We start from the raw sequence: 22,100 nt of genomic DNA on the forward strand, positions 1-22,100 counted from the left end.
CGAGCTGAGAGAAACTTAATTTCCACACACTTCACAGACATTAATCCAGGACGACAGATGGAGATCTGATCCTTATGCTCATCAAAGTAGCTAGCAATTTTTTAAGACCAGTATCTTTGAAGACATCAGTAAAGTTAGGATAAAATGCTTAGCTGCCTTGTAACAGCGTTAAGTCAAAATTTTTATCATTTTACAGTAGTTCACGGTTGAAATTTGATGCTTAAACCCAAAAATATTATCCCTGAAATCCTGAAAGACTCATCTTAGAAAGGTATTTCTTCTGAGGGGGCAGAAATAGCTAGTCGTAAACACACACATTACAGAAGTAGAAGGTCATTCAGCAATAATTTTTAACAATAATTTGGTTCCTGAATTTAAGACTAAATTCCATAATGTGAGTTTAAAGAGTAAATTAAAGCAAAAGATGTCTATTCCCCTTCAATTATAGAGCTGTTAGGATATTTTTCACAGTACATCCATACAAAAAAGAATCTGTAAATCAACCCATCCTCTTCCTTAAAATCCATCAAATAACCAGAACCAATTCCAAACCCTTCCAGCTTTCTGACTCACCCCAAAAATCAAAATATCTTGCAGTATCTTACTCTTCAAGTTACTAGCTTGTGATGCACTGAGGGACAGAACTTCTGTTAAACATTAAAAGTAGCATGCACCCAAGAAATCCCCAGAACCGCCACCACCATCACAAACCAAACCTGCAAAAACGTACATGAGCTTTAGTTTTTCTTCCTCTCTACTGTTCACAGTATCTGGAATTTGCTCTTGTGATTTTTCAGGAGTAGACTTACTAAATGCCAGTAGGATTTAATGTTAGGAAACAACAAAAGGTTACAGCTTCAGTAATCTAACATACTTTACTAGTTTGGGGTTGTGTTTTTTTTTTTTTTTTTCTTCCTTTTTTAAAATTATTTTTACTCCAAAGCCTGAAAGAACAGAAACTCTTCCAAAGCATAGGCAGCAACAGATTTTCCTTTTATAGTGTTGTACTGAAGTAAGTGCATATTTTTAAAGAAGTAGTTCCAACCTGTTCTGTAATTTCTGCCTGGTGAGTCAGCCCTCAGACACACACCCAAGTCTGTTTTGGAAGAAAAATTAGATCTAGTAGATCCACCAGGAACGGCTAAACTTTGAATTTTAAAAAGGAAGGCCGCAAGAGGATTTTCTGGCAGGCTTGGAAATTAGTTTGTTTAGAACTGAGAATGTCATGTTATAACTGATGTCATTAATTCCACTGCCCTTACACTGATCCTCTTGCTTCTGAAAAAGCAAGAGATTTCTCAGACCAATGCAACTCACCGTCTTCATCCACTGTAAGGTCCACCACTTCCGCTGCGTTCTGCCTCAGCGGCTGTATGACTGTGGAAATCCTGCTGCGGTTCCGCTGCTCCTGAGGTCGCGCAGCATGAGAACTAGAGCTTTGTCCCCAGTGTGACCTTGTGTGTCCAAGCGTTGAACGAGACCTTCAAAAAGGTAACATCTTAAGCACTGACCTAAATTTTGCCATTATTAGATTTTTCTTCTCACAGTTTGAGAAACTATTTCAAGTATTTTTTTAATTATTATTAGAAAAGCATTTTGTTGCATTGAAATACCCTACTACGCTGCATTCACCAGATGTGCACCTACAAACACTACTGCAGCCTTTACCAGAGAACATAATTGCAAACGCCCAACCAGTAGAGTTTAAAGGTCTTTAAACCATGACCTTGTGAAATACATACAGGTAACTTATAACAAATTCACTGTGAAACCCTACAACTGCAGTCAGGCAGCAATTCTACCTGGTGTTTTAACTTTGTTAACAGTAAATGAAGAGTTTCCAAATCCTATACTATTCCTATGCTGTTTGAAACAGCAGATCTGTGAATGATGGCAGAAGTGTAAAGACAGCAAAAATTTGTAAAGGTTAAGTTCTTTTGCATGTTAATTTGTGACAGAATATCTTCAGAGGATAAATTTTTATACTTTAATTTAAATTTCACAAATGCCCTAAAAGTGCAGAATCTCTGGACTTTTCTCTCAAATATTATTCCCCCTCTTCCCCCTAAGAATAAACACAGCTTTGTGTGACAAATAAAATGTGGCTTGAGGAGAGAAAAATCATAAGCCTGTAACAACACCTAAGGAAAGGGATGGTTTTACCTCTGTGCCACTTAGCACCCACTCTATTCAGTTTAGCCATACAAACCCAAACACTCGCATCACGATGCTTTGGAGTTTAGAGGATACTGTCTTTAACTAAGTGAAGGGTATTTTTACAATATTGTATTTACCAGTCCACTCCCAAAAACCTTTGACTCTCCAGTATTTAAATCAATCAAGTGGCTCTTATTTTCCAATTTGTAAAAACAATGTGCTCAGACTCCAGAAATTCAGAAGACGAAAATGTGAAGAAAAGGGAATGACTTCACTAAAACCAAACAAAATCCACTGCACAAATCACCATGGAGCTCAGTCTGCATTCCTGTTCTGCCTGTACTTCCTTCACCCCTGTCTGTGTAACTCACTAACAAAGATCAGTATATTTTCCTGCAGTGCAAAAAGCCTGCTTGTTGCAGTCTTCTCAGCTGGCTTACATTTCAATTCCACTTCAGTACTCACTAATTCAAAGACGTGGTTGGTTCCAACAGGCACATTTTCTTTAAAGTTTGGATTTACATAATGTCCAAATGGATGTGTGTGCTTTGCGTGTCCTACTAACACTCCAGAACGAAATTTACCTCCCAAGCCCCTTTAAAAGCTTTATTATTACTCTGGTGACCCAAGGTGCACTTTGGTAAGACAAGGAGAAGTTAAGGTCTCACCTCCTACTTCATCTTCTCCCTCCCTTCTGTTAATGAAGAGTTAAGGTTCATGGGAACAGGTCAGGTTTGGTAGTAAAGGAAAAGAGAAACTAGCTGTGGAAGGGTATGCAGGATTGTCAATGTTTACTTACAGGAACTCTAACTTCCTATAAAAACTGGTGGGTTTTTGTTTTGGTTTGGTGGGTTTGTTGTTTTTTTTTTAATTTAAAAAACAGATATTATGCAACCTGGATAAAAATTCTGTGACATTACCTTATGGACTTGTAATGATACAGAGCCTTGTGACAAACTTGAAGTCAAGAAAACTTGTATTAATACAAGGAGATGCAAGTCCCACCTGTAGCTTTCACCAACTGTGACAATCTCCACTTCACTATCTGTTGAGGTAACATTTATTTCTTCATTAGCAGTGACCTGGGGAGTGGAAGATGCCTCAATCACCACAACATCTTCATCAATACTTCCTGATGAGGAAAGAGGAAGAAGTTAGTTTGTAGATGTCCTCTATCTCAGGAGCTGCCATATAAGAGGCTATTGTTTTCCTACATTTAAAATATATGTAGGTATAGAATTTCATAGTGTATATCAAAACTTCAGGTGCAACTGTCAAATACATGACCTAATTATTAAAGGTAGCAATTCTACTGTAAATATTGAAGTTAAAAAAGGAAGCTTACATTCTACTGTGTATTGGAAGCAATTACAGGGAATTTTATTAGCTGTAACATGAACAAAATTCAGTCATTTAATATACAAGCAAAATAAACTTTCAAACTAGCAAAGCAGCGGTGGTTCATTATCACTAATAGCTTTTCAAAAATGTTTTTGTAGGTATTAAAGTCTCAAGGCTAAACAGTGGCAACAGGAGAAAAATGATGCACTAATACGTTGTTTCTACAACAAAGTGAAGATCATAAATCCACTGGTGTTTGTAGACGTAAAGACATTTAAAATTTCAGTGGCATTCACAGTCATATACTAGACACAGAAAGCTGAAATGAAACTATCAACGTTAAAAACCACAAAATCAATTTAGAGACAAGTTTAATTAGGCAACAATTTCCACTTCAGGAAGAATGACTGAAGTTCCAGCCTAATACTCAGACCCATGGAAACACTCCTCTACATCTGTAATACTGACAGGGACAAGTTTGAGCTATCCGGGATACTTAATCTGAGCTATGGATTGTTCACTACAGTAATACCGTTGAGCACAAAACAACTTAGTAATAAATGAGCTAGTTAGCTTAGAAATAGCAAACTACCACTTTGAGATTTGAAAATTTCTTTCGGAAAAGTGCTTGAAGAATTTGGTCTCATTCAAGCCCATAGTTACATCCTGTATGGACTGACCGTTCTCAGTTGCTCTACCAATGACAAGGTGGGGCAGATTATTTTTTTTCCTCCCCCAAGTATCAACATTTTTATATTTTTAAAAATCAAGTTGCATTATTTTCCAGTGGCCTTTGATTCTGGTCATGCTTATCCCAGAGAGACCGGTGCCTGAAGATAGAAAGAGTGATGCTTCCAAATACTGGTATTCACCAAATTCTCACAATTGGAAATAGTATGTGACAAAATTAATTCTCAGAACTTGCATGAGAATTTTGGGAAAATCTGAAAACATTACAGCATCTAAAAAACATTCACATGCTAAAACTGAAAATACAGAGAGGCCAGCTACTCAAAGTGAAAAAAGGCAGCTGAAGTCACCATCAAATGTCACGCTTTTGATGTCTTGCAAATCATGGGCAAATAAGCAACAGCTTCCTAACACAAATCTGTCTTAGCTGCTTCTCAGATAAAACCAGCTAGCCAAGCAGCTGGTGAAAGGTCAGTCAGGGGAAGAAGAAGAAGGGAGGAGGAAAAAAAACCAAACCAAAACAAAAACAAAACAAAAAGCTGGGACTCCACACTTACTGAAATCTATGACAGCTGCAACAGCAGGAAGATTTAGGCTCAAGCATGATCTCATTCCTTCTGAAAATAAACAGCACCTCCTTGAGGACAAAATCATGTGTCATGTAACGCCAGTGTGCATCTCTGCCTAAATTCTCACACAACCTTATCTCATGAAAACCAAAGGGAATTCCCAACTGAATATCTACACAATTCAGGTACTCACTCATACACTCATGGTTTGAGAGTTCATTTTAATTAATTCTTTTTTTTTTTTAAGCAGATCTTCAGTCAAGATGCAATTTTACAGACTACACATGAATCAGACTGTAGAAACCATTAAGACTGTTACTGGATGAAGTTTTATGACTTAGGAAATAATAAAGAACATCTTTAGAAAAATACTCAAAGCTGCTATACGTAGGATACAGCATAGATGTAGTTCAAACGTATGCTATTTCCTACTACTTATGCTTTCTAATAGCATCCTCCCAAGTCAAAAGCACAAACTGCTTGCGTTTTCATCCCATGAAGTGCCTTCCTATACAAGGAGCAAATAATATACACTTTCCTCAAAATGAAGAAAATAAAAGCTGAAAAACAGCTCCTCTAAACTATATAAATATTTGTAAGGCATTTAGTAAGATTATATTGCTAGAAAAAAAAACTATGAACATAAATTATGATCATACACAACTTTGTATGCTGTTTTAAATATAAAGAGCTTTCAAGTGAGTTCTGTTAGAAGCACACCAAGGGGAAAAGTACATGGAGTGAACTTCACTTATTTTAAGAACATCACAGTAGTTTGGAAAACACTAAATACAAATTAGACTATCAGCCAATACAAACTGGTTTCATTAAGTTTATCTGAACAATAAAAAGTCAGCCAAATAGCAAAGTTTCAGTAACAGCCAGTAGTACTAAGTGGTGTGAAAATATGATCTCTCATTGTCAACAGGATATACTGTTTCTTCTTTGCCTCTCCTCATACTTTGCTACAAGGAAGACAACACAGTTTTTAAAACACCACAAAAAAAAAAAAAACCACCAAACCAGTTTATTCTGATTTAGACAAACTCCTCTAAAGCAGAGCAAAGGACAGTGTTAAAACAAAAAAAAAAAAAGTCTCTAAATAACCTGTCACAATGAGGTCTCAGAGGACAGCCGCCTTGCCAGGCTGACAGGAACGCAGGGTGCCTGCAGCGCATGAGCAGGACACAGCTACCAAGGAGAGAGAGCCCTCAAACTTCAGCAAGCCCATAGGTAAGGGATTTCTCCTAGCATCAGAGCATTTCATTTACAAGGCAATTAAGAATTAAAACTGTACTGTACTAAAAAACGAGTGAAATTTAAGATGTCTTTTTGAATGTTCTGTAGTATCAAAGCTTAAAAAAAAAAAGTCAGTTCTCTGCCAAATGCACTTAGCATTCAAGTCTGCTGGTTTGCACCACTCCCAGCCCAACCCTAGCAAAGCCAAGATGTTTTGCAGTTCCACCTAATGCAACTTTGCAGGTTAGGCTGTGTCTGAAGGTGAACTTTACTGGTATGTCAGTCGGAGTAGTTCAAGATGGTTGACCCGAATTTTAAGACTGCACAACCCTGGAAAGCAGAAGGAAACTTTCTTCAGTGAGATGACTGACATACAGAAGTAAAATAAATGGATTTTCAGAGGTTTTCTATATTGTTTCTAAAAATGTTTGCTCAAGAGATTTCTGAGGTACTTGCATGCCTCAAATATTTACTACATATGTAACTCTTAGGAGCCATCTGGTGAATCCAGGGCTATGAGTTAGCATTAAACAGCAGAGCAGATCTTTTAAGGTGTCTGCATGTTTAGACCTACGTGGGAATACACTTTGTATATATACACAACCTGTAAGGTACCTTTCTTAGGCAGGGCATAAACTCACCACATTTTGCTATTTCAGTCAATCCCAGTTCTAATGTACTGCACAATTTACAGAACATACCAACAGCCAAACAAAAAACCCACAACAAAACAAAAAATCCAAATCTAGAAGTACACCAGATGCCAAAATACTTGCACATCTTTCTCAGTATTAGTCTTCACCCTGCGGCCCACTCCACAGGATGTTTTTATGGAGTCCATGACGACAAGGTGCACTTCATTTCTTTGCTTTTATGCACGTACCAGTCACTGACCAGTCATCTTCTGCCTAGAATGAACTTCAAGCAATTTTGTTCTTACTTAAAGTACAAATATGAATACCTTACTCATCAGTGTACCATCTAAATGACTGACCCTGTAAGAGAACAGCTAGATCTGCATAATGAGTACTGTACTAACCCTATACACCTTGGAGGTAATCTCCCTTCAAGGAGAAGACTCACTGGATTGCTGGTAACAAAATAAGTATGGAGATTTATGAGATACTTCTATTTTGTTATGTACTACTCTCAGCATAATACCTATGGCTAGAAACCAAACAGAAAAATCATCCTCCTGCAGGTATACACTACTCGCTGTCATCTCCTGAATAACAAAACGCAGCAAGTAAATTCTACTCCAGTTGTTTGTGACTAAATTAGCCTTTGGGCTAGCACTGAAAGACTCACTCGACACTTTAAACGAGCTGGTTAAAAAACAAAACTTCTACTGAAAATTGCACTATGAATTTTATTAGTTTCCACTGGATTTTAGCATTTTCCCCACTCACATCCATGAGTAATATTTTAAAGTGCATGCAAACCACCAAATTTTAGTTTGCAAGTTTTGCATATCCCACAATTCAGACCATCAACAGCAGTTAGTAATCAGGTTTTGTACGTGACTAACAATCAGTAATAATCAGCAACTTCTTTACACAAGCTTCTTCCCTCTCTTAAAAGCCTGTTTTATGACAGAAACCTAGTGCTCAGACAACCTGGGGGAGGGATAAACCACACCGACTTGAATCTAAATTTGAACATGCTCAAAATGGTAATTCCTTAAAAAATAAAACACTCTCCTCCAGGCCATACATCACAAAGACAGTAAATCTGTCAGACAAAAGTACTTTATTAAGCAGACTATAACTTTAAAAATAACATGATACCATGTAGTCCAATATTTGGATCTGTAAATGAGGATATCTTTTCCCCAGATAAAGAACTGTAACTGCTAGGCACATGCAGTTCTGGGAAGCAAGTTTTAGAATTACATACTTTAATAATCCAGAAGTTAAGCAAGAGATTAAGTTTTGCACAGTATAAAATTTATAATGTATACATTTATATTGTGTATATAATATGTATAATTATACTAGTACATAACTGTGAAAGATCATGGCATAACTCAAGAGATTAATCAATCAACACAGGTATCCTGTCAAGGACATAAATAACACTGAAATAACATTCAAATTTATGTTTGGCTGATTGTTGTCCTTCCTGAAGGGTATTTTACATCTACTTTGCAATTAACATGGGGTTTAACTAGTTTAAATATCCCATGTAAGATCGTGAAGGAGTTTTACTATACAGAAGTGAGACAGTCTCACCAGAAGAGATTTTAAATAAGCAGTCAAGTTCCAGTGACAGAGGTGACTTATTCCAAGTTCCAGGCTTTCACTGGATCAGACCAGGGGCCTTCTGAGGCCCACGTTCTCTCTGCCAGCTGCAGCAGGCAAAACTATGCAGCGAGAGTAGAAAAGGCAGGCTACAGTCTTTAACTGAAGCCTCTCAGACCATGCAGCATCCGTAACAATGTTACAGATGTTAAGACAGCACTGTCTTGTCTGTTCCTTGCTCACGGACAGCTGTCATTAGGCGTGTCCAAATCCTTTTTGAACTTGCAGGTACTCTGTGCCTCTACAGCACCCTGTGCTGGTGAGTTCAGGATAACTACCTGGATAGTCATTCAGCCTGATGGATACAACGACAACACTCTACTAATGTTAATGAGTACTCCCTTCTTCAACTTTTAAACTTCTTGAACCAGGTGTGAGCGGTACCCCCCAGCTCCCAGCCCCTGGCAATACGGTTAGGATAACCAACACCATTTTGTGAGGTGAGCAGCCATTCTCTGTGAGCGAGCGGGTCACGTATTTGTTCCCTTTCCCCTCATTCTCAGGCTCTGAAGGTCCTGCGAACCAAGCAGACAAACCAAACAGATTTTTTTCTTCCCCTCCCTATCAGCCTTGAGATTCCCGGGCACCAGGATGGTTACTCCCTTCTTTGTCGGCCTTGAAGGTCCCAGGCACCCGGCCAACCAGGTGGTGTTGATGCCTCTGTCACAGAGCAGGGAAGCGTAACAGCGCACAGAGCACTGTCTATAAAATCAAGCAGTTACAAGTCCTAAGTGGGAACCTGGACCAAAACTGCAGCTGGACAGCGAGAACGTGACCTCCTCATGGCCAGGGATGCCCCACAGCCTGCTTCCTCCAAGGACTGAGTGAGTGATTTGTATTCTTACACATTATTTTAAAGTCTAGATGATTATTGTTATATTGATAGAGCAAACTGCATATTATGATTTGACCTGATCTGCAGAGGGGCCAGGTCATTAGAAGTTATAAGTTAAGTTGTATTATAAATTCTGTATTACACTACTTAGAGATTGTACTATATTGATTCTGCTTGTAGAAATTCTGTGCTATACTAATCATAATATCCTGCTAAGAAAATAAAGCTTTAATTGTAACTACAATTTAGTTCCATCATCATTCTGCCGAGGACCCCTAGAAGAACCTGCCTGTCCCCTTAGTGCCAGGTGTCACTATGTTAGAAGACAACAGTTTTTCCGTACCTGAGATTTCTTTGGAGTATACTTTCCAATAGCTGTGCATGATGGGAGGAATTTTCAAAAATATACAAATTGCTTAGGAGTCTGCACCCTGCTGGAAAAAATAGTCAACAACCAGAACGCAGGGGATGTTGTCCAACTGTGAGCCACGCTAATACAGGCTAATCCAAAACTCTACTGACTCTTCTTAACCCAGTACGTAAGTCTCAGTCTTGTCTGTAATGCTGCAGCAAGCCAATTCCGGAACTAGCGACTTTTCAGCACAGAAAGCTGCAGCAGCTACAGGGAAGCACTGAAGTGAATTCCACACTAACTTTTATGACTGTAGCTATTTAAAGCTCCAATTCACAGCAGACAGAGCAACAATGGTTAATGTCAGCTGTTCACAAAGCCAGGTGTTTCTTTAATCACCACTTCCCAGTTCTTCCCCAACCCCTCTCTAGTAGAGGCATGGCAGAAAGGGTACAAATTCACTTCCTTCTCCACGTATGCTATTGAGATAAAAAGCTCTGAATTATGAGCTGCATCAGTTACTGTGAGAAAAGAAGCGCATACCATAGCTTTAGGAGGGATTATCTAACTGAAAAATAAAAGTCTAACAACAGGCAGCTCATTTCCATTTAATACATGTTTATCTTGAACCTATTAAAATAATCTGAACATCAAGTGGTATATGTTTAACATCTTCATCAGCCTCTGGCTTTTAAAATATCAGATGTCTATATTCAACATTTTAGGAGACAGACAACAAATATGTTAGAGGAGTCAAGAGCACAGTAGTGAATAAACTCAGTCTTATCATTCTAAGCAGCTTTGAACAAAAACCGGAGCAGCTTCTCATCAGCGTTACATTCTAAGGAAAGAGGCGAGGCCTGTCTAGCACTAGCTGCTCAAAAATATGAAGTAACATGTCAGACTCTGAAGGAATTTTAAGTGCTATGAGGTGAACAATTTATGACAATGCAAAATTCTACCTCAGTTTTTTTATAACAACAATTGTCCGTTTTCCAAGGTTCAGCTCTACTGCCAAATCAGAGTAGGTGTGGCTAAAAACTCATTCCAATTTTAGCTTTTGCTAGATTTCCTTCAGAGATTGGCTGTTTCCAAACAGCATCCCCAGCTCTGTAAATCCAAGCTGAAAATCAAATACGAGCATATCAGAAAATCTGCATTACAACATTACAAAGACCCAACTACAGTACAAGTTGAAATTTTGCCACCTTTGACAAGGAAAGTCAAAAGAGGATTATAGGTACGAATACAGGTCCTCCAGGGTTAGAGAAGAGTTTCTGAGCTACCTAAACAAAATATAGAACCAAAATTTGCGTTTCACAGGAAAAAAGTTGCTGCTTGCAGTCATTTTAACTGTAAGCCAAGCACTTTAATTAAAACCAACTGATGAACATTCAGATTAGAATATATACCCCTGAAAGCACTTGCACCTTCAACTGTAACTGTACCGTTAAACTGTACGTAGTTGTTTTTATATCGCCCTTACGGCTCCAGCTCTCTTCCATCTCCTGAGTGAGCTTCATCTGATCATTCTTTATTTAACGAGGACAACCACCTTTTATGGCACACAGTTGGTAAAACAACATAATCTGTTCCCAGGTATCAGGATTTCGTACTTGTTCAGTACTCTCCCACTCCCAAAGCACAAAGTTCCACCAGAAGAATAGTTGAAGCCCTGACAGAAAAGGAAAAGAAGGAAAAATCCCTATATAGTACTGTTTGGGTTTTTTTTTTTTTTTTTGGTAAAGGTTTTGTAAAACATTTTGTTAAAAAAACAAACTAAATCTCCCCCCCCCATTTTCTAAAAATAGCCAAGTTAGTTTTATTAACCACAAGAACTAACCTACTAAACACTTACTTGGTTAAAAAGATCTGTTTCTTTAATTTCTTGCAATCATAGAATCATAGAACGGTTTGGCTTGAAAGGGACCTTCAAAGCCCACCCAGTCCAACCCCCCTGCCAGGAGCAGGGACATCTCCAACCAGATCAGGTTGCTCAGAGCCCCGGCCAACCTGGCCTGGAACGTTTCCAGGGATGGGGCATCCACCACCTCTCTGGGCATCCTGGGCCAGTGCTCTACAACTCGCATTGTAAAAAATTTTTTCCTAATATCCAATCTAAATCTACCTCCCTCTGTTTTAAAACCATTACCCCTCGTCCTATCACACCAGGCCCTGCTGAATAGTCTCTCCCCACCTTTCCGGCAGCCCCCTTTAGGCACTGGAAGGCTGCTCTCAGGTCTCCCTGGAGCCTCCTCTTCTCCAGCCTGAACAGCCCCAGCTCTCTCAGTCTGGCCTCATAGGACAGTCATCAGCAAGAAACATTTTCTAGAACAATCCAGACTAATTCAATTTACTGGTTCTTTAAATGCACTGTATATTTAGATAAATATCAGCATTCAAAGCAAAGCAATATTTTGTGACATATCCTTAATACAGGTTGCTATTAAGCAGGCTACAAGACAAATCACATCACTTTGATGCCTGCCAATTAAAAATTCAGTTAGTACCGTATCTTTTAAAATGGTATTTTCTGTTCTCATTATTATTATTCTCCTTTCTTAAGTCTATCCTCTAGTACTTTTGAATATATGCTGCAAGCCTCATTCTTAGCAGAAGTTCCTTGTCCTTCAGCATATTCTGTAATTTCAGCAGGTGCATACGTAACCCTCATGTGCCAATCTAAACCAAAAAAAAATTCTTCCCTAACATTAACAGGCTAGCGTAGCATTACTAGCAATACAACCCTTTCCTCATACAGAAACACCACCAGGCTTGCTCACTAGACAGAAGTTGCATAGCTATTTTTCCAGCTGGCCTCATTTCTGTCCCAATTAACTCAATAACTAGAAATGCCTTACGTAACAGCAGAAAGCTACAGAAAGTGTTAATCACACTTTTAGCTAACTAAAAATAGGACACTTTTATACAGGAAGTCTGCTAAACTTCCAGTTTTATCTGCAATGTAAATGAAATGCTCAAAACCTTTCCATCAATACGTATTTCCACTGCCCGGAACCCCACAGTATTCACCTACTCTAAGCCAGAATCGCTTCTCAGCAAACTGCCAGTGTCAGTCCTGCAGCACAGCCACCAAAACACACATTCTTTAGAGCATACCTTACTCCACTTACAACCGATGCCAGTATCTTAATCTAAAATTAGCTGGCACAGAGCTAATCAATTTTTCATTCATGACATGAGACTAAACATTATTTCATAAATGAATTAAATGTGCTTTTCCAGTAGTACAAAAATTAAGCCATTGGACAACATACTTTTCCACAGAACTAGATGAAACAAACTGCAAGTTCCAGTTTTCCTGCCATCAAAAAAATCACACCATATTGAATCAGGGAATTATCAGAAGTTACCCGAACAGCTTGAGTATTCACTGACCATTACCTCAAATTTTAAAGAGATCTCTCTCCAAAAAAGATTCTTTTAAAATGCCTCTGAAAAGCCTCACTATGGAAATACTTGTTCTACACTTCAAGGGAAATAAAAGCACAGAAGTAGTAGTAATTCAATTTAGGTTAAAAAAGGGTAGTAGGTTTTAACAGTTCAAATAGACTAAAATAATGGAAAACTCTCTCTTTAAATACATTTCTCATGGTTAGAAATAGATGGTTGCCTAAGCAGCCAGAACCTAGGTTTTTCTCCTCCGTATACCAGTTTCACTGTTGCATGGTGCTCTGTGTGGAAAGAGAATTGTTAATGGCCCTACAACATTTCACAGCCGCATGAAACTCCAGCCTCCCCGAAAATGAGAAGAAACTACTAACCTGGAAACAAAAGTGTTAGTACAGTAGTTTCCCAGATTGGTTTTTAATATGAACGTATGCACGTCCCCATACATTAATTATTGGCAAATCATACCCTCCAATATGCTTACGCATGTGTGTCAAATGTAACTTCTTGAGGCTTAAAAGATTATATTTCTGTCCTCACAAAGATAATTAAGGCTGTGCAATAGTTCTTCTGTTTCAGAGTTATTTATGCAGCCCTAGCACTGCATAAGTAAGATTTTTGCATTACAAGTTTTACTTCTTGTATTTAAACAGTACATTAAAGAACAACACACAAATTGTTTCTTGCTACAATGGAAAACAAGCAATAATCTAGTCTTTAGTATTCTGGTTCAGTTCAAGCATAAATCCTGCCCTAATATGAACATACACACTTTTTTTTTAAATCTGTCCATGTATTTTCAGCCATTTTTTCTCAGAGGAATGATCAGCACAGTCTGAGATATGGTTTCACTTTCTAAACACATTTGTCACTAGGCAAAAAACCCATGTTTGGCACAGACTAACACTCTGCTGTGCTCTATGTAAATAACCCCAAACCACCCCAACCAACAACCAAAAAAAAAAAAAAAAAATCAAATCAAATAAAATCAAAAACACCCTTCAAAAAACCCCTACTCCAAGCATTCAAGTGCACCCTCAAATACTGTGTCAAGACATTCTAGAGAAACATCTAAGTAAGCCAAATGTGAAATTATTGCATCAAGTTTATGTAGGTAAAATATCTGGTATATATACAATACTTTGCTTTCCACAACTTCAGGCCTTAGAATTTTCTCTTATGATTGCAATACTAAAGCTACCTTCAACCGAATCCTATTTCAGGTTCTTACCACAATGAGCAATTTTTTTTCCCCTTCTCTCTTTTTTTTTTTTTTTTTTTTTAAAGTTGTCAAGTGCAGTTAGGCATTAACAGATATTTCTACATTCTGAAACCAGACAAAATTGTTATTCCCGCAATCAGCTAACAAAGTTATAATAGCTAAAATTTTTAACACAGTTCAACAGCTAAAAGAAAAAAAATGGAGCAACTCCACAGTATGTGACTAATCAGATTCAGCAGCCCTTCAGCACGTTGTTGAGTAGTCATTAACTTCACCTTTTCCATTAAAATTAAAGATTCTAAATTTGTTGTAATTTTACTGGAAACCTTGAACGTACTTTTCTGATAAAGAATTTATGGTGCAATGTTCACATTACTTGCAGTGAAGCTATTTGTTGTACAACTTCTATAAAAACACAAAAACAACTGCTCCAAAGCACTTACAAAAAAACCCCAAAAAACAAACAAACAAACAAAAACCCAAAACAAAACAAAAAAAACCATATTGTAGATGATGGAAGCTCATTAATTAGAAGTACCTCAGGAATTTAGTTTTACCTGAAGGAACAGCTGTACTGTTCTGGTGGTTTTCACCAGGTGACACAAATAAGTCTTCCTCCCCTTCCGTAGATGAACTGGAAGAAGATTCACTACTGAGATCATTCTCACTGGAACTGCTAGAGCTGGGCAGTAAAGCATACTTTCTTCGAGCTAACACCTCCCGCTTTTTCCTCTGCATTAGAATTCGTTCTTTTTGGTTCTGTGTCCGCTGTGATGAACTTGTTTTCACAAATCTCTTCCTATATGGAAGCCTTCTTAAAGAGCTGCTATGGAAACAGGGCCTTTTCATTAATAACCCAGGTACAGAGTCTGCCTCAGTCCGAGGCCACTTTTGCGACCTTGCGCTATGAGTTCTACTTGTAGTATTCAACACTGCCTGAGGGTGTCTTACAGGAGCATCCTTTTCTTCATCAGATGTTACTGTGTCAGAGTCTCCAAAATGTAGGCTAGATGAAGGCGAAGAGATACAGTCACTAAAAGAAGAAACATTGTCTTCACTCTGTGTTTCTAGATGCTGTCTTAATCCTAAGATTCCTTGGTTTTCTTTATCAGGACAATTTTGAGTATATGAAGGACCAGCCTGCTGGCTCTTGCGCTTTTTTCGCACCACAATACTTTTGTCTTGGTCTGTACGGTTGCCATTCATGTCCTTCTGCTTTTGAGAGTCACCACATAAGTGAGAGAACTCATTCCCTACTTTACTGGCAATCATCTCAACTTCTGCAGTGAAGCTTTTGGCTGCCCCAATAGGCTCAGGGTTCAAGAGGATCCCCTTCAGACTCTCCTGTCTCTTTGGTGCATCAGAAGGAACTTCACTCTTCATATCCGCTTTTAGAGTATAAACTATATTACATTCAGGAGTCCATTTAGACATGGAAAGTTTTAGGAAAGGCCTAGAAATAAAAATAGATAAGCATCAAGAAAAAGAAGCATCAGATTTTTTGAGAGCAAAACCGAAATGAGAAAAGACACTTATTGCTGAGACCTACCCCCTCAGTGGGAAAAGCAAAACAGCAGTAACTGAAATACAACTGTTTGATAATATTAAGAATACTGCTTGACAATGTAATTTTTAATTAAGACAGAACTCTTCTGACTTGCATAGAAAGGAAGTTCTTGTAGTCAGTGAAAACATCATCACTTTCACGGAACAAATATCAATGTAGGTCATCTACAAAACGTATACAAGATGTCAGTTTTACCGACGCTTAAGTACGAGAGTTTTACAGTTTACTGCTTATAGATGTTGCATAAATTTCAGCTAAATAGCTCCAATATCCACCAGCTAAACTGCATGCTTAAATAAGGCCTGCATCTTCCCCTATAGCTGTATACATGGAGAGGAAATACCTTGAACACAATATGTGGTACAGTACGGTGACAACTGAGCTATAAAGTTACTTAGAATTCACGGTTCTTTTCTGACATGAAAAGGAATAAAACAGGAAAGACTGTGAACCTTATTATTTTGATGTAAAGTAACAAATACATTTATTACCTACAGTTTCTTTGAAAAAAAAAAAAATACATCACCCCACACTAATAGTAGAGAGTAGTGTGCAAAGCTCTTTTCAGTCCATGTACTTTTGACTCTATCTCGCAACAGAAAATGAGCGTACCACATCACATCTTCCCTTAATTGTTGGTACCAGGCAGGTTCCTCTCCCTGTCAAAATATTAGGCTGTCAAGATAGAAAAGTGCAACATTAGCCTCAAAGACTATTTCAGAGACAGATGTTTGTACTGAAAGACTACTGGGACATACAGGCAACAGTAAGCTCAGTAATATATTCACCTTCAACCTGCTTCACCTGGCATCTCTGCCTTCTGTTAAATTCCCAAATGGAAGTGACAAAAGAACTTGGTTCTCACTGTGATAACCACTGAAGCACTCTTTACTGTGACAAATATCACGTTTTTATGCCTCCGATGAATAAGGCCATAGTAGACATTTGACACTTGTATGACTCCAGCAGTTCAGTGCTCCCTCCCCACTCGTTTGAAGGAACATCTGTGCTATTCTAGAATAAATGTTTACGCACTGAACCAGAGTGCAGAGCTGACCAATCCGAAAAATTAAATCTCCCAAGCAGATCAGACACCAACCTATCACATAAGCACACAAACAGCTACACCTGGCTTAAAGCAGGGTGTGCTGAACTATCAGAAGGCTGCCCAAGAAAAATAGGCACAACCGTACCTTACGTGGAAGTGAAGCTCTTTAAACAGCACAGCTGGAATAGGCATGAAACCACAAAAAAGTCTACGGTAGCAACAGTAAGATCTATGGCAGGTTCAGTAGCATTGCCTACTTAGGTCCGTAATCTTCTTCCTGAACCTCCAAATTCTTGAAAATGCTAACACATTCTTACCTCTGGTGCTAATATTTAAAGTTCTTTTTTATTTTGTCATAGAACAAGACACAAGACTGAGACTACAGAACAAAGTCAAATCAACATTTCTCGATTGTTTCACAAACTGATTCTTTCAGGAGCAGCTGCGAGCTAGTTGTTCCTAACAGACCCTGAGAACGACCTCTCTCACTTTGCAATGGGTGTAAACAGATGCATTATCCCAAGCAGCCTGTATTCTCTTCATAGCCAGAACCAAGTGATCTAATTCTTCAAGAGATGTAATCTGGAGTAAAAATTTTGCAAAAGGCATATATGCTGCACTACTAACACCTAAAGAAGCTGTAAGTTCACTGGGTCTTTCTGAAAATCAAGAACCTTGTGGATACTAAAACCCCAGCTGAAAAGACCCATTTGAGTCTTCTCACTGGAAATACTCCCATCATTTGTAACAATTACCGTTAGATGTGAGTCCTATACCCTGTGATAGATAACTAAGAACATGTTGCTCTTTTCTACTGGAATGACAGCAGATGGCTATGTTTTATACCAGTAAGCCAAAAGCTAACTGCATGCAAGTTGGACTAAAGTTGGACTTCCTCTTGTCTGTATATACAACAGGACAGGTTCTTACTTTCATTTCATCAAAGCACAATTCACAGTAGGAGCTATTTCTTATTTTCAAGTGTTAAACAAAAGACTGTTGAATCCTGGACAATATGGTGTTTTGTTTTGTTTTTTTTAATTACAGTAAGTTTAGTGGAATGCACTATATAAGGCTACCTTCTTATCTAGGACTGAAAACAAGAAGCTGCAAAATTGAAAAAATTTTGGAAGAAGTAAACTATGTCTACATACTAGACATAGAAGTAAACTATGTCTACATAGTAAACAACAAAGCCTCTATTAAAGCTGTGGAATTCTGATACCTACCCCTCTCTGCTCCTGAGGAAAATACCAACTCTCTGATATTCCTCCCTAAACGTGTACTTACCCTCACACACACGCACCATCTTCCTTTGGATAAATTAAGACTGAGACTTCCATTTTATAAAAGTTCTGACAAGGACAGGAAATCGGAATTCAAACCTGTTACAGGCACACAGAGAACAAGCAGTACATAGTCTTTTTTCTCATCCTCACAAGGTCACCTTTAAGGCAGGATTTTTTTGGTCTGTCATTTATGCACCACTGTTTTAAAGAAATGCAACACTTAGTATATCTTTTCCATGGTCCAAAAGCAAGCCAGCCCCTTCCACAATACCCTCATATTTCATCACAAGTTTTTTAGAAAAACATAACAACAAAATATCTCAATTTGGGAAAAAAATAATTTCTTCAGTGAGCTTATTGTCTTCAAACAGTCATAACTTACCATCATATACTACCTGTCCAGCCTATACAGAGTCCTGTTCTTTTAACATCATAAATTAAGAGGACAATTTTATTTAATTCTGAAGTTTTCTTAAGAAACAAAAATCTGAACATTTTCTCATTACGTGAGCACAATCAGGGGCTGGTTTGCAAAGCACTCCACTCACTCAGTTCTACTCACTGGAGTGCCTTTCCCCCCCATCCCGTTTCATTGTTAGACTCTAGTGTGAAAATCTCCATCAGTATGAAAGTTCTGCATTCTGAATGTGATTATCATTGTATAAGCTCTGTTTACTTTAGCACAGAGGTCACTGTGCTGAAATACAGATAGAGCTACTTAAGCTACAGCAAAAAAAAAAAAATTAAGGAAAGTTAGTCTACACTTTGAGAAACCTCAAACTACTGTAAGCTGCAAAAACCTCAAATCACCACATAGTGAAAACCAGTGCACTCGAAATGCTATTTACTAGTTTAATTTTATTCCAACAAGCAGCCTCGATATAACAGCCAGTTAACTCAGATTCCAACATTTTGTAGATTCTCACCCTTAGAACCAAGGAAGGGTCTGCAGTAACTCAACTGAGTAATCAAGAGCTCTTCCGTTTTGCTAACCAGTGCAGAGCCTGAAGGAGTGCTTACTCACAGGAGAGCTGCTGCCTTCCAATCCAAAATTACACAACAGCCTAAACGTGAGTATAGTTTTGAAGTGAATGGCAGCAATTAACAATGACAAATAATTCATTCCTTCGCTATTTAGAAGTGCTATTACAAACCTTTCAACAAAAGACTTGACCAAAAACGAGAGAAGCTGGAAGAAGAGCTTATCATTGAACTAGATTGCAATCTATTGTGAGTATTTTCAGGGGTTAGGCATAAGAAATAGCCACACTACATACAAGTCCAATGCTTTTATACAAAAGACAAAGTTTAAAAGGGACTACAAAAACATTGTGCAAATAATTAAGACTCTTTAGAATGACATCATCTGCTGTTAAACATTTAGATCCTACAAAATCTCCATCTAATTAAAAATAGCCCTCAGAAGCTTTTTCAAAAAGCAGCAAGATGCAGTAAGCTCAGTAAGCACTAGTGTTCCTCCTTCCTAATCAAGACATTTGCCTATTAACTTACAGAATTAAGACTTTGAGAGGGAAAATGGGGTAGTACCTTCTTAGTAAAGACTCATTGAAGAGCTGTTAAGACAACTAGCTGAAAACTATAAATAGTGATTCTAAGTTCCCCTCTGAAGTGAAGATTCAGAATCATGAAGTGTTCATGACTTTTACCCATTCACACCACAAATTAAAGACTTTTGATATTAATCACACCAACATATACAGCAGAGCAAGAAACTTTATGCAAGCTGGGAAGTCCCTCAAAATTGCTAAGTCAAAAAACAAGCTCAAAGTTTGAGATCTTTACAGCAGATGAGCTCATGATCACAAAGAAAAGTAGAATACATTTGAGTTACAAGATGGAGCAAAGCATCTTGTCATTAAGAATTAATTTCATTACTAGCAATCAAAAAGCATGATAGCATTAAAGCACTGTAACACAGTGAAATGGCTCATTACACAACATTAACTCAAATCTTTGCTGTAAACTTGGTTGATAAATACATGTAAACTAATAAATCATTACCATGAAAATGTATTCTCAGTTACATTTTAAAATACAGTCAACTCCCTTCACCAATCTCCTTTTTAGGTGTCGCAAAGCACCTCGACCAATTCTCTCAAGCTTGGCGACAGTAAGCATAAGTGCTTTTGACACATGACCAGCCAAGCACTTTGCAGAAAATGCCTCTCTTAAGCACATGATTCTTACATAACCCCAAATTACTGGTCTCTGTCCTGTTAGTGTAATACATGCACCCAAACCCAGCTAGCCAAATTGTTTATTCAGCAAATATCTAGACTCCTAGCCAACTAGATGAAAAGCAGTGAACAAAAAAAAAACTTCCTTTACAAAGCAGTTAGTAGTCTATTTCCTCATTTTCCCTATCTTCAGTTTCATGTTCCTCTCCCACTACAAACACAAGAATTTCCCCTTGTCTGAGGCACTACCCACCACGCAGACCCTAAACGCACTTACAGGCAACTCAGGTATCCAGTAGGGCTGAGCCTCAGGGCCAGTGCAGATAAAAATTCTTCCCAACACAACTGCTCTCGAGACTACCAAGAGCTTGCAGAACACGCTGCAATAGTCTCAGAAAGAACATAGCAATTCCACTTCCATAAACATTTTGTGCTTAGTGTATTTCGTGCTTAGAAGATCTATGTACCCAACCCAAGTGACCATACAGAGAATGGTACCAGGCAAGAGAATTGTCTCAGAAAGGAAGTTTGTCAGTTGCATTTGTAATGCTTGCATTCAGTCCTAATTCTTACTTTCTTTGCCTATGTTCACCGATCTCACTATTAACTTCTAAAATTAATTCCTTTCCCTAATATGTGATCTTTATCAGATTTTACTTTTAACATTTTTACTCTGACAAGCTAATACTGGTACTGTTATCTTCATGAGAAGACCTCACTGTTAAGGCCTGGTACACACCAAGAAATCTTACATTGTGTATACTGTCCCTACCACAGTGCTTTTTATGAACTGGCAAACATGGCTACAGAGCTCAATGAACGGACCAGGGAATGATTATTTTGGCACGGCTCTTACATCAGATGCATCAAGACACCAAGAAAGAGGATAATGAAAAAGCTTCTAAAATTCACACAAGACCTTCGGCTCAAGTGAGATAGCCCAAGTACTACTACTTCCCTTTCTCAAGGGCAGAGAGCCGAAGAAGACTGATTCATGCATGACCTCCATGCAGTGGAGGTTGACAGAAGACTTGTAGCCATTTGAGGAGCTACACCCCCAACACAATCTCATGAAGACTGAATCTTGGTGCTACCACGCCCTGCTCCAACAAAAATAAAGAACTCACTGAATGAAAAAACCCCACTTGTTAGCCTAGAAGGGACAGTCATGCCCTATTCGTTTCATTCCTGTCAAGCAGGGACAGCCTGTACAATGCAGAATAAGTAACACGAACGCAAATACCCGATATTCAGTTCCACTATCAGAAAAACAAGTGCAATCAGATTTTGAAACTTTATTGCACTGTTCTTCACTTTCAGTTGTTCTTCCTTTTCACCACTTCAGGAGACAAGCAGCGCTCTTTCAAAGTTATTTCAGCTACTAAATTTTAGCATACTATATATTGGTCTTCTAATCTCTGCTGCAAAAATTGGTAGTTAAAGATCTATGCGTCTTTATAAAACAGCAATCTGTAATCTGAAACCGTTATGTTTGCTTTGATATTATGTCACATCAAACACATCTTTATTCGCAGGACAATATGAGATACCATTACAAACCACTCTCAATTTCCTTTGTTTGCTTTAATGCAGCCACAGTGGTGACAGATGCTCCAATTTTTGAACGACAAAATGACCTGCGAATTCTCCAAGCAGAATGCTTATCTTTTGCCCTGCAGAAAGGTACAGTATTTCAAAATGACATGCACAGTGTTAGTTACTAACTGCACGATAATGTTCTGGAGCCAGGTTCTTGCCTGCAGTCTCCCAAAGATGCTCCATTACATCCAGGCCAGGCAGAACAGTCTGTCCGTGCTTTGCAGAGGGGTGCTACCGTTACAGGAGCCACAGCAATGCAGGCAGGCTCACTCACTCTTTCCAG

At 38.3% G+C, this 22,100-nt stretch overlaps 1 protein-coding gene across 6 annotated transcripts in view; it reads right to left on the bottom strand.

The window, feature by feature from the left end:
- Nucleotides 1-22,100, bottom strand: part of RNF111 (ring finger protein 111) — a 46,667-nt gene that overhangs the window by 20,185 nt on the left and 4,382 nt on the right. For all 6 annotated transcript variants that reach the window (XM_086757739.1, XM_010122229.2, XM_086757737.1 and 3 more), the window contains 3 exons: nucleotides 14,674-15,569; nucleotides 3,163-3,289; nucleotides 1,318-1,481 (listed from right to left, as the gene is read on the bottom strand). In XM_086757739.1, the coding sequence (XP_086613865.1) occupies nucleotides 1,318-1,481; nucleotides 3,163-3,289; nucleotides 14,674-15,550 (1,168 nt within the window). In that variant the 5' untranslated portion in view covers nucleotides 15,551-15,569. Of the gene's footprint in view, nucleotides 1-1,317; nucleotides 1,482-3,162; nucleotides 3,290-14,673; nucleotides 15,570-22,100 lie in introns of those variants that run through there.

This window comes from Chlamydotis macqueenii, chromosome 12 (assembly GCF_036417535.1).
Source record: "Chlamydotis macqueenii isolate bChlMac1 chromosome 12, bChlMac1.mat, whole genome shotgun sequence".
Classification (NCBI taxonomy): domain Eukaryota; kingdom Metazoa; phylum Chordata; class Aves; order Otidiformes; family Otididae; genus Chlamydotis; species Chlamydotis macqueenii.